Genomic DNA, 13,773 nt, shown 5'->3' on the forward strand with positions numbered 1-13,773 from the left:
ACTGGTCCAGTTGCTAAAACCTCTGACTGTTTCAATAAGTGTTAAAGAAAAAGAGGATAAAACTGAGAAAACTACTAAAACTGCTTCACATCCATGTGGTTGTGGATCAGATTTATAAGACAGCATAATATCAAAATAGATTGACACTCTGATAGTGCTGCCACATCTAAAACAGTTTGTCTTTTAATCCTTTTCACATGTGCAGTCTCCATGGTGCCTGTTATTTCCTTGAACAGTAATGAGAAGAAAGAGAGTGAAATTTACAGCCTTCCTACATATCAGTGGTTTTTTTTTTGGTAATTAGGCAGGTGACCATCAAAAATACATTTAGTGCAAAGACATCTACAAAATGTAAATCATCTGGGAAATGCAGATAAATAATAAAACGTCATATCCGCTCACATCAATAGACATGTTTTCAGACAACTCCAAATAAAACACAAATTTCAGTAAAAATTAAACATTTTTTTGGACTTATTTTAAAATGGATGTCAAACAATGGGTGTGACACTTAGCTGTGTGTGAAACTATTTTCTGATCGAATAAAACAAAAATGAGTTCTTTTTAAAATAACAACACTATAAATTTTTTTTCGAATTTTGGTCAGTTTGAAACCGTAAATCAGAGGATTCATAATAGGAGGAATGACAAGAAACTCTAATGCTACAAAGTTTTGAAGGGTCCGAGGCAATTCTTTCGAACCCAGTCGCATACTTATAATATCAGTAAGTATTGCCACAACAAAAGTAAATAATGAGATGAGATGTGGGACACATGTTTGCATGAACTTTGCCCTGTTTTCTATAGACTTTACACATGTTTGAATGATATACATATAGGACCAAACTATAAAAACACCATGAAGCAAATAAATAATTATTGTAATATTTGCAAATATGCCATTAACTATAGTTTGTGCTGGAAAACAAGCGAGTTGAACAATACTCCAGTTCACACAGAAGAGTCTGGAAATATACGGGCTGCATAACTTCAGTCTGGATGTTAGAAAGACATTCACAGCCACAATGCAGAAATTTGTGAACCACAAAAAACATGCAAACCTTATGACTATTTGCTTTGACATGATAGAGTGGTACTTCAGGGGCTTACATATGGCCACATATCTGTCATATGCCATGAGTGCAAGAATCGACAGTTCACCGCAGACAAAAGAATAAATCACCTGAGTCTGAATAAGGCAACCGTAATATGAGATGAGATGAACATCAGAGAGGAGAGCCCAGAGAAATTTGGGAAAGAAACCTGCTGTTCCATAAAGTGCATTGATGCAAACGACACAGAGTAGAATATACATTGATTCATGGAGGTTGCTGTCCAAGATGATGATCACAATGAGAGAAACATTGACGAGGCAAATGATGCAGTAACACAACAAACTGAGGAAAAAGAGAACAAACCTGTGACTGACTGTTTCATTGAAACCTGAAAGAAAAAACATTGTTATTACAGAAACATTATTCATTGTGATTGAGAGACCTAAGTGAAGCCTAGTCTCTCACTGTATCTGTTCTCCTCTCTCCTCTATCAGGTACAGATAACAGCAACGTGAGCTGGGATTTCAAACCAGCCAATCATTGATCTGGAATGAAAGCTCACAGCTTTGGAAGATCACAAGGGATTTAACTCTTTAAAACCGGTGGGAGCGGGCACGCTCTGTTTTGCATAACTATTTTTAAATCCCGGTATCACTGCAACCACGTAAGCTAGCGCAATAAATTTTTTTGCATATGAAACCGGAGGAGTTGTACTTACATCTTATGCCATCAGCTTGTCCTAGGTCACGGTTTCCTTCCACATATAGCTTTGCAAAAAACTGCATTTCCTACGTTGGAATAGACGTCAGCGCGAACTTTCGCATGCCCGCCATTACCTTCCCGAAATCAGAAGTGACGTCATTTTCGCGGAAATGTACTTTTTTACCATCAGGGCCTCATGAGCCTATACTGGTGTTTTTAAAAGTTATCTTTGACTTTATGACTTTCTGTGTTGTTTCTCGAATGCTTAGGACTCATATTGCACTGTTGGACATAGTTTATTTTGATGCATATGCTGCTGTTTTGTAAATTTACACTATAATATTTATTTTCGTTTTTCCTGCAGTATATAAAAACTGGTGTATTTCAAAAATAAAACTATGAAGACACTCAAAATAAATTTCCCTTGGCGGGAAACTATTTTGTGCAAATTTTTTGTATTTAAAGTTTTGAGGGATAAGCCTCTTAAACTTCTCTAACTAGAAATATATGTTAAAAAAAACAAAAACGATTTTCAATTTTTTTGTAGTTTATTGCACCTTTTGCAATTTATGTAATTACTATGCACATAATGCATACATATTATTACAATTTGGGCTATAATGGTTGTATTGATGTATAGCAACTTGAAATGCTCCCACAAATGGCACTACAACTTGTAAAAATATAATATAAGCTCTGGCGGACTTGGTTCTATGTTAAGTCTTAAAGGGTTAATATGTATCATGTACTAAACACATAATATAACGCACCTGCAGGTTCTTGAAAAAGAATTATTAAAAAGTTTTACAACTTTATTAAAAAAATGCTTTCTTCATAATACTGTTAGGAATTTCTTACATTTATGCCATCCATCCATCTTCATCCGCTTTATCCGAGGCCGGGTCACAGGGGGCAGCAGCCTAAGCAGAGAGGCCCAGACCTCCCTCTCCCCAGCCACCTCCTCCAGCTTATCCGGGGGAACACCAAGGCGTTCCCAGGCCAGCTGAGAGATATAATCTCTCCAGCGTGTCCTGGGTCTGCCCCGGGGCCTCCTCCCGGTGGGACATGCCTGGAACACCTCACCCAGGAGGCGCCCAGGAGGCATCCTTGTCAGATGCCCGAACCACCTCAGCTGGCTCCTTTCGATGTGGAGCAGCAGCTCTACTCTGAGCCCCTCCCAGATGGCCGAACTTCTCACCCTATCTCTAAGGGAGAGGCCAGCCACACTTCGGAGGAAGCTCATTTCTGCCACTTGTATCCGCGATCTCGTTCTTTCGGTCACTACCCACAGCTCGTGGCCAATACGGGAGGGTAGGGACGTAGATCGACCGGTAAATTGAGAGCTTCACTTTTACACTCAGCTCTCTCTTCACCATGACGGACCGGTGCAGCGTCCGCATTACTGCAGCTGCAGCCCCAATCCGTCTGTTGATCTCCGGCTCCCTTCTCCCATCACTCGCGAACAACACCCCGAGATACTTGAACTCCTCCACTTGGGGCAGGAACTCATCCCCGACCCGGAGTGGGCCCTCCACCCTTTTCCGGCTGAGAACCATGGCCTCAGATTTGGAGGTGCTGATGCTCATTCCCGCTGCTTCACACTCGGCTGCGAACCGTTCCAGTGCGAGCTGGAGGCCCCCACCTGATGAAGCCAACAGAACCACATCATCCGCAAAAAGCAGAGATGAGATTCTTAGGCCACCAAACTGTAAGCCCTCCTCCACTTGGCTGCGCCTAGAAATCCTGTCCATAAAAATTATGAACAGAACCGGTGACAAAGGGCAGCCCTGGCGGAGCCCATCACCCACCGGGAACGAGTCCGACTTATTGCCGGCAATGCGAACCAAGCTCTTGCAACGGTTGTATAGGGATCGAATGGCCCGTAGCAATGGGCCAGACACCCCATACTCCCGCAACACCTCCCACAGGACACCCTGAGGAACACGGTCGAATGCCTTCTCCAAGTACACAAAACACATGTAGACTGGTTGGGCAAACTCCCATGCACCCTCAAGTATCCTTGAGAGGATAAAGAGCTGGTCCAGTGTTCCGCGACCAGGACGAAAACCGCATTGTTCCTCCTGTATCCGAGGTTCGACTAGCGGACGAACTCTCCTTTCCAGCACCCTGGCATAGACTTTCCCAGGGAGGCTGAGGAGTGTGATCCCCCTGTAGTTGGAACACACCCTCCGGTCTCCCTTCTTAAAGATGGGGACCACCACCCCGTTCTGCCAGTCCAGGGGTACTGCCCCTGATATCCACGCAACATTGTAGAGGCGTGTCAACCAGGACAGCCCTACAACGTCCAGAGCCTTCAGGAACTCGGGGCAGACCTCATCAACACCAGGGGCTCTTCCACCAAGGAGTTGTTTAATATGCCTCAGTGACCTCGCCCCTGGAAATTGGCGGGTCATTCCCCTCATCCCCAGACTCTGCTTCCTCCTTGGAAGACGTGTCAGTGGGATTAAGGAGGTCCTCGAAGTATTCCTTCCACCGCCTGACCATTTTCTCAGTCGACGTCAGCAGCGCTCCGACAGCACTATACACAGTGCAGGTAGAGCACCGCTTTCCCCTCCTGAGATGCCTGACGGTTTGCCAGAATCTCTTCGAGGCAGTCCGAAGGTCTTTTTCCATGGCCTCTCCGAACTCCTCCCACACCCAAGTTTTTGCTTCAGCCACTGCTCGAGCCGCATTCCGCTTGGCCTGTCGATACCTGTCGGCTTCCTCTGGAGTCCCACAGGCTAACCAAGCCCGATAGGACTCCTTCTTCAGCCTGGTGGCTCCCTTCACCTCTGGTGTCCACCATTTGGTTCAGGGATTACCACCACGGCAGGCACCAACCACCTTGCAGCCACAGCTCAATGCAGCAGCTTCGTCAATGGAGACGCTGAACATGGTTGTGAGGAAAAAACTCTTAGGAGGCAAGAAACACAGACTCAAAGATATTGCATGTACATGGGCGATGCCCTGACACGATCCGATCTGTTCTGCACTAACGTGTGCACTAGATGTGTCACAGAGGAATCACGCGGGGCATCAGTACATCCTTTATTTTATACTCAAACAGCTTTCACAACAATAGGTGTGGCATGTATAGAACTCAATAACAACTCCTTAAAAGGAGGGACCGTTAGCTTATCTGTTGAAACAGAAAAAAGGCATTTAACGGTCATAGCACATATTCTCTGCACGCAATGTCTCACTTCCCTATTCTGCAGTTGTACAACTCATAAGCTCTTCTTCCTTTAAATGAAGCTACAAAATAAACATGACACAAAACTCAAAATCTCCCAACAATGGTCCATTTGGACTCAATGTCCCCAGTCTCCCTCGGAATGCTGTTGAAGCTCTGCTGGAGGTGTGCGTTGAAGATCTCGCGGACTGGGGCCTCTGCCAGACGTTCCCAGCACACCCTCACTATGCGTTTAGGTGCACCGGGTCTGTCCAGCATCCTCCCCCGCCACCTTATCCAACTCACCACCAGGTGGTGATCAGTTGACAGCTCAGCCCCTCTCTTTACCCGAGTGTCCAGAACATATGGTCACAGGTCTGGTGATACGATTACAAATTCGATCATCGACCTGCAGCCTAGAGCGTCCTGGTGCCATGTGCACTTATGGACACTCTTATGTTCGAACAAGGTGTTCGTTATGGCCAAACTGTGATTTGCACAGAAGTCCAATAACAAAACACCACTCAGGTTCAGATCAGGGAGACCGTTCCTCCCAATCACGCCCCTCCAGGTCTCGCTGTCGTTACCCACGTGAGCATTGAAGTCTCCCAGCAGGACAACAGAGTCTCCAGGTGGAGCACCTTCCAGCACCCGTCCCAGGGACTCTAAGAAGGCTGGGTACTCTGAACTGCCACTCGGCGCATAAGCGCAGATGACAGTCAGGACCCGTTCCCCGACCCTAAGGCGCAGGGAACAAAGCCTCTCATCCACCGGGAAAAACCCCCAACATACTGGCAGCAAGCCGAGGGGATATTAGAATACCCACCCCAGCCCGCCGCCTCTCACCAGGGGCAACTCCAGACTGAGACAGAGTCCAGCCCCTCTCCAGGAGACTGGTTCCAGAGCCCAAGCCATGTGTAGAGGTGAGCCCGACTATATCTAGCTGGTACCTCTCAACCTCACGCACTAACTCAGGCTCCTTCCCCACCAGAGAGGTGACATTCCATATCCCCACCCGGCACACAATGCACCCGACCCCTATGGCGCCCACTGCGGGTGGTGGTTCTGCGAGAGGATGGGCCCATGTCTCCTCTTCGGGCTGTGCCTGGCCGGGCCCCATGGACTAAGGCCTGGCCACCAGACGCTCGCCCTCGGGCACCCTCCCCGGGCCTGGCTCCAGGGCGGGGCCCCGGTAACCCTATCCCGGGAAGGGTAAACTGTTCCCTCGATGTTCTCTTCATAAGGGTCTTCTGAATCTCTCTTTGTCTGGTCCCTCACCCAGGACCAATTTGCCATGGGAGACCCTACCAGGTAGCAAAAGCCCCCAGACAACATAGCCCCTGGGATCCCTGGGACACACAAACCCCTCCACCACGATAAGGTAGCGATTCACAGAGAGGCATTTATGCCAATTAAACATAATTGTCCAGGGCTTGTTGTGGTTTTCTTCTGTTTTTCGTTTGTAGTCTTTCGTAGTCCAGTCAGATCGTTGTTGCTTCAGTGATAATGATCAGGCTCTCTGACGTTTGCTGAAGTCACTAGAAAGACAGTAAGATGTTCTTGTGAATGTTGCTTTGTCTTTGCCTCTTAGTAACTCTGTGGAAAAAAGACTTGTTTGCACCTGTTACCTACTACTTACCTGTTACTCTGCCACCTGCTCACTCTCTACCTTTCCTATTCCACAATGGAAAGATTCCATCCCAGGTACCTCTCCAATTTTCTGCAGAGTCATGTAACCTTATCGTTGCACCACGATCACCCCCTTTTCCTCCAGCCCAGAAATAAGTATATCAAATTTTTTTTTGCGTAAAACCATGGTCTCAGAGATCAGGTTGCAAATTCTGAGTTGCTGCAGGAACCACAACCTCTGCTGGGCCTTCTTCTGGATAGAGTCTATATGTGGGGACCACTTCAGACTGTGTGGAAAGGTGGGTCCTAGGAATTTGAAGTGATCCACGGTAAGTACTCTATTTAAAGGATAGTTAGGGTGAGTCTGAAGGTTCACTGTCACCTCCACAGTTTGGTCCGGATGGTTCTGACTGCAACAGTGGAACAGCTGGTCCACGTCCTGTCTGTATGCGGACTCATCGTCATTGTGGATCAGACCAGTGATTACCAGTTTGCAAATCATGCAAACAGATCCACAGAAGATGCCATCAACGTAGCTCTCCACTCTGTGCTGAGCCACCTGGAGCAGTGGCAAAGCTACGTCAGAAAGCTCTTTGTGGGGTTTGTCAGAATCTCATCTCTAGTTTGTGGTTCTGTTGGCTTCATCAGGTGATGGCCTTCTGCTCGCTTTGGAACGGTTCACAGCTGAGTGTGAAGCAGTGGGAATGAGAATCAGCACCTCCAAATCTGAGGCCATGGTCCTCAGCCGGAAAAGGGTGGAGGGCCCACTTCAGGTCAGGGACGAGTTCCTGCCCCAAGTTTAAGTATCTCGGGGTCTTGTTTATGAGTGACGAGAGACGTGAGATCGAAAGACAGATTGGTGCTGTGGCTGCAGTGATATGGATGATATACCAGTCTGTTGTGGTGAAGAGAGAGCTGAGTGTAAAAGCGAAGCTCGCAATTTACTGGTCGATCTACGTCCCTCCCCTCCCCTATGGTCATGAGCTGTGGGTAGTGACCGAAAGAACGAGATTGCGGATACAAGCGGCAGAAATGGGCTTCCTCTCAAGGGTGGCTGGCCTCTCCCTTAGAGATAGGGTGAGAAGTTCAGTCTTCCGGAAGGGGCTCAGAGTAGAGCAGCTGCTCCTCCACATTAAGCGAAGCCAGTTGAGGTTGTTCGGGCATCCTGGGCACCTCCTGAATGAGGTGTTTCGGGCATGTCCCACCAGGAGGAGGCCCCGAGGCAGACCTGGGACACACTAGAGAGATTTTATCTCTCAGCTGCCCTGGGAATGCCTTGGTGTTCCCCCAGACAAGTTGGAGGAAGTGGCTGAGGAGAGGGAGGTCTGGGCTTCTCTGATAGGGCTGCGGGCCCTGTGACCTGGCCCCGGATAAGCAGATGGATGGATGGATGCTCTTTCTGGATTACAGCTCAGCTTTCTATACAATCATCCCGGATATCCTCTTCACCAAACTGGTCACTCTTGGCCTTTGACTTTCTCACCAACCGGCCCCAGACTGTAAGACTTGACCCCTATCTCTCCTCCACTCACATGCTGAGCACTGGCTCCCCACAAGGCTGTGTGCTGAGCCCACTCCTGTATTGTCTCTAAACCTAAGACTGCAGTTCGACCCACAACAACAACATCATCATCAAGTTTGCTGAAGACACCACATTAGTCAGACTTATCTCAAAGGGAGACAAGGCAGCCTACAGAGAGGAAGTCCTGAAGTTGACATCATAGTGTTCAGAGTAAAAAAACTAGCACTGACCATTATAAAAACCAAAGAGATCATTGTCAACTTCAGGTGGCAAAGCACTGACTTAGGCCCCCGATACATAAACAGTAATGGTTGGAGAGGGTCCACACCTTCCAGTTTCCCAGGAAGCACAAACTGGACTCCAACCTGCTGCTGATCTTCTACTGCTCGTCCATTGACAGCCTGCTGACATACTGCATCAAAGTAAGGTACGGCAGCTGACCAGATGGGAACAGAGTGAAGCTTCACAGTGTAATCAAGGCAGCACAGAAGATTATTGGCTGCCCTCTCCCCTCCTTGGCAGACAATTGTTTCACCCGCTGCCTCAACAGAGCAACAAACATCATCAAGGGCAGCTGCCACCCAGGTTTTGACCTGTTCGATCTACTTCCCTCAGGGAAGCGCTACAGGTGCATCAGCACAAACACTGACAGACTTAGAAACAGTTCCTTTGCAAAAGCCATGAGCACCCTGAACTCACACGTGAACCGATGACACAGTTTCACCCCCCAATTCAAGCCTCTCCTCTATACACAGAATATACAACCACTACCACCACTGTGCAATATTTAATTTATGTCAAATACCCCACTGTAAATATAGACTATTTTTTTTTCCAGTATTTGGATATTTGATATTTTTTGATATTGACCTGCTCATATGTATACAGTGCCACGGAACTGTGCACCTCACCCCCCTTTCTTCTTTTCCCACATGTCTGCACTGGGTAGGAGATGCTCTGAATCTCTTTGTACATGTTTATAGTGACAATAAAAGACATTCTAGTCAATCAGTTTAGAGGGTCAAGAACAGCAGGGAGAGAACACGCCTATTGGGGAGGCCTTTGCTGGTAGTTTTGGATGTGGTGCTTCTTGGCCTCACTTGCTGCTGAGAAATGAGCTACCAGAACTTCTTTTTTTTTTTTTTGCAATTGTACACATTTATTTCTTACTGTTTAACAGGTTTCTCATTTCTTTTTACTTAATACAGTAAAAACAAACACATTATCATGTAGAAAAACTGATTTGCACTGTAAATGTTCAGCTTCAATTTTCAATCCTTCAAACAATGGAAAAGCCATTTAATTGTACAAGTCCATCCATCCATCCATCTTCATCCGCTTTGTCCGGGGCCGGGTCGCGGGGGCAGCAGCCTAAGCAAAGAGGCCCAGACCTCCCTCTCCCCAGCCACCTCCTCCAGCTTATCCGGGGGAATACCAAGGTGTTCCCAGGCCAGCCGAGAGATATAATCTCTCCAGCGTGTCCTGGGTCTGCACCGGGGCCTCCTCCCGGTGGGACATGCCTGGAACACCTCACCCAGGAGGCGCCCAGGGGGCATCCTTGTCAGATGCCCGAACCACCTCAGCTGGCTCCTTTCGATGTGGAGCAGCAGCTGCTCTACTCTGAGCCCCTCCCGGATGGCCGAACTTCTCACCCTATCTCTAAGGGAGAGGCCAGCCACCCTTCGGAGGAAGCTCATTTCTGCCGCTTGTATCCGCGATCTCGTTCTTTCGGTCACTACCTAATTGTACAAGTGTTAAGTAAAAACAGACTTTCATGTTTGATTAAACAGAAATTCTAAAAGTGGTCCAGTTGCTAAAACCTCTGACTGTTTCAATAAGTGTTGAAGAAAAAGAGGATAAACTGAGAAAACGACTAAAACTGCTTCACATCCATGTGGTTGTGGATCAGATTTATAAGACAGCATAATATCAAAATAGATTGACACTCTGATAGTGCTGCCACATCTAAAACAGTTTGTCTTTTAATCCTTTTCACATGTGCAGTCTCCACGGTGCCTGTTATTTCCTTGAACGGTAATGAGAAGAAAGAGAGTGAAATTTAAAGCCTTTCTACATATCAGTGTTTTTTTGGTAATTAGGCAGGTGACCATCAAAAATACATTTAGTGCAAAGACATATACAAAATGTAAATCATCTGGGAAATGCAGATAAATGATAAAACTTCATATCCGCTCACATCAATAGACATGTTTTCAGACAACTCCAAATAAAACACAAATTTCAGTAAAAATAAAAAAAAATTTTGGACTTATTTTAAAATGGATGTCAAACAATGGGTGTGACACTTAGCTGTGTGTGAAACTATTTTCTGATCGAATAAAACAAAATTTAGTTATTTTTAAAATAACAACACTATAAAATCTTTTTCGAATTTTGGTCAGTTTGAAACCGTAAATCAGAGGATTCATAATAGGAGGAATGACAAGAAACTCTAATGCTACAAAGTTTTGAAAGGTCCGAGGCAACTCTTTCGAACCCAGTCGCATACTTATAATATCAGTAAGTATTGCCACAACAAAAGTAAATAATGAGATGAGATGTGGGACACATGTTTGCATGAACTTTGCCCTGTTTTCTATAGACTTTACACATGTTTGAATGATATACATATAGGACCAAACTATAAAAACACCATGAAGCAAATAAATAATTATTGTAATATTTGCAAATATGCCATTAACTATAGTTTGTGCTGGAAAACAAGCGAGTTGAACAATAATCCAGTTCACACAGAAGAGTGTGGAAAGATACGGGCTGCATAACTTCAGTCTGGATGTTAGAAAGGCATTCGTAGCCACAATGCAGAAAGTTGTGAACCACAAAAAACATGCAAACCTAATGACTCTTTGCTTTGACATGATAGAGTGGTACTTCAGTGGCTGACATATGGCCACATATCTGTCATATGCCATGAGTGCAAGAATCGACAGTTCGCCGCAGACAAAAGAATAAATCACCTGAGTCTGAATAAGGCAACCGTAATATGAGATGAGATGAACATCAGAGAGGAGATCCCAGAGAAATTTAGGGTAGAAACCTGCTGTTCCATAAAGTGCATTGATGCAAAAGACACAGAGTAGAATATACATTGATTCATGGAGGTTGCTGTCCAAGATGATGATCACAATGAGAGAAACATTGACGAGGCAAATGATGCAGTAACACAACAAACTGAGGAAAAAGAGAACAAACCTGTGACTGATTGTTTCATTGAAACCTGAAAGAAAAAACATTGTTATTACAGAAACATTATTCATTGTGATTGAGAGACCTAAGTGAAGCCAAGTCTCTCACTGTATCTGTTCTCCTCTCTCCTCTATCAGGTACAGATAACAGCAACATGTGAGCTGGGATTTAAAACCAGCCAATCATTGATCTGGAATGAAAGCTCACAGCTTTGGAAAATCACAGGGGATTTAATATGTATCATGTACTAAACACATAATAAAACAAACCTGCAGGTTCTTGAAAAAGAAATATTCAAACGTTTTACACCTTTATTAAAAAAAATGCTTTCTTCATAATACTGTTAGGATTTTTTTACATTTATGCCAATTAAACATAATTGTCCAGGGCTTGTTGTGGTTTTCTTCTGTTTTTCGTTTGTAGTCTTTCGTAGTCCAGTCAGATCATTGTTGCTTCAGTGATAATGATCAGGCTCTCTGACGTTTGCTGAAGTCACTAGTAAGACAGTAAGAAGTTCTTGTGAATGTTGTTTTGTCTTTGCCTCTTAGTAACTCTGTGGAAAAAAGACTTGTTTGCACCTGTTACCTGCTACTTACCTGTTACTCTGCCGCCTGCTCACTCTCTACCTTTCCTATTCCACAATGGAAAGATTCGATCCCAGGTACCTCTCCAATTTTCTGCAGAGTCATGTAACCTTCTCGTTGCACCACGATCACCCCCTTTTCCTCCAGCCCAGAAAAGAGTAAATCAAAAGTTTTTTTGCATAAAACCATGGTCTCAGAGATCAGGTTGTAAATTCTGAGTTGCTGCAGGAACCATAACCTCTGCTGGGCCTTCTTCTGGATAGAGTCTATATGTGGGGACCACTTCAGATCGCGTGGAAAGGTGGGTCCTAGGAATCTGACGTGATCCATGGTAAGTACTCTATTTTTAAGTATAGTTAGGGCGAGTCTGAAGGTTCACTGTCACGTCCACAGTCGGGTCCTGGTGGTTCTGACTGCAACAGTGGAACAGCTGGTCTATACGTTGACTCGTCTTCATTGTGGATCAGACCAGTGATTACCAGTTTGCAAATTATGCGAACAGATCCATAGAAGATGCCATCAATGTAGCTCTCCACTCTGTGCAGAGCCACCTGGAGCAGTGGCAAAGCTACGTCCGAAAGCTCTTTGTGGGTGTTCTCAGAATCTCATCTCTAGTTTGTGGTTCTGTTGGCTTCATCGGGTGATGGCCTTCTGCTCGCTTTGGAACGGTTCACAGCTGAGTTTGAAGCAGTGGGAATGAGAATCAGCACCTCCAAATCTGAGGCCATGGTCCTCAGCCGGAAAAGGGTGGAGGGCCCACTTCAGGTCAGAGACGAGTTCCTGCCCCAAGTGTCATGGCCTGGGGGATCGGCGAGATGCTGATCGGCCTTTTCTGTCTTTTTCTCTCTCTCGTGCTCTCTCTCTCTCCTCCTCTCCATCACCGGGGAAGAACTCATTGTGGGTTCACGCCCTCGGCCCACGCCCACACCCACAGAAAAGAACACATCTGATGCCCATCAAGGTGAACGGCATTTAAGCCAGGAGGTGACTGCTGGTCTTCGCTGGATCTTTGTCTGCCACGCGTCAGTGAAAGTCAAGCTACAGCTCAAGATAAGTCAAGTGTCTTTTGTGAATATCGTTCTCATTCCTGTCTCCTTATCTACAGAGCCCTTGGATTACCTTTCCCGTGTGAATCTGTGTGTCAAGTGTGAAAAGAAGGACTGCTGTCATGTATGTGGAGAGTTGGAGAGCGAGTATAGAATAGAATAGAATAGAATAGAATTCAACTTTATTGTCATTGCACATGCACAGGTACAGGGCAACGAAATGCAGTTTGCATCCATCCAGAAGTGCTTTAGTGATATAGGTATATTACAATATATATTAGCAATAGTATAGATATGTAAGTATATTACAGAAATGGGTCTATTATGGTATGTTATAATGTACACGGTATGAAGTATGTTGTGAATATTCTATAACTAAGTATGTACAGGCTGTAGTGAGTACAAGCTATGAACAGGATATAAATATGAAAAACTATACAGAATATGAAATAAATAACTTTACAGAAATCTGAGATATACAGCTATACAGAAATGGGAACTATGCAAGTTGTAAACAGTTGTAGGATTAAAGATTATTGAATGTACAGAATGATTATTTACACAGAGCTATACAGTAGTGCAGTTAAGATAAGTGAGGGTGTAGATAGTTTCTACAGAGGCTATATAAAGTGCTAGTGGTTGTGAGTGGTGGTTCACTCCATGTTATTATTGTGTGTTTGAGGGTACAGTTGTCCATTGTGTGTGTGTATGTTCAGTCCATGAGTTTAACGTGGGTCAGATGTCAGGAGGCAGAGTTCAGGAGTCTGACAGCTGTGGGGAAGAAGCTGTTCCGGTACCTGGTGGTCTTAGTCCGGAGGCTCCTGTGGCGCCTCCCAGAGGGCAGGAGGGTGAAGAG

General features: G+C 45.4%; 2 protein-coding genes across 2 annotated transcripts; both read right to left on the reverse strand.

The window, feature by feature from the left end:
* Positions 1-511: 511 nt before the first annotated feature.
* Positions 512-1,483, reverse strand: LOC146651613 (olfactory receptor 2K2-like). The gene has a single exon (XM_085384804.1). The coding sequence runs from the start codon at positions 1,481-1,483 to the stop codon at positions 512-514; it is 972 nt and encodes a 323-aa protein (XP_085240930.1).
* Positions 1,484-10,386: 8,903 nt separating this feature from the next.
* On the reverse strand, positions 10,387-11,358 carry LOC146651614 (olfactory receptor 2K2-like). Its single transcript, XM_085384653.1, has one exon. The coding sequence runs from the start codon at positions 11,356-11,358 to the stop codon at positions 10,387-10,389; it is 972 nt and encodes a 323-aa protein (XP_085240779.1).
* Positions 11,359-13,773: the final 2,415 nt, after the last annotated feature.

Source organism: Rhamphochromis longiceps, linkage group LG16 (assembly GCF_057381845.1).
Source record: "Rhamphochromis longiceps isolate RC_006_pf linkage group LG16, R_longiceps_female_GT1.1, whole genome shotgun sequence".
In the NCBI taxonomy this organism is placed as follows: domain Eukaryota; kingdom Metazoa; phylum Chordata; class Actinopteri; order Cichliformes; family Cichlidae; genus Rhamphochromis; species Rhamphochromis longiceps.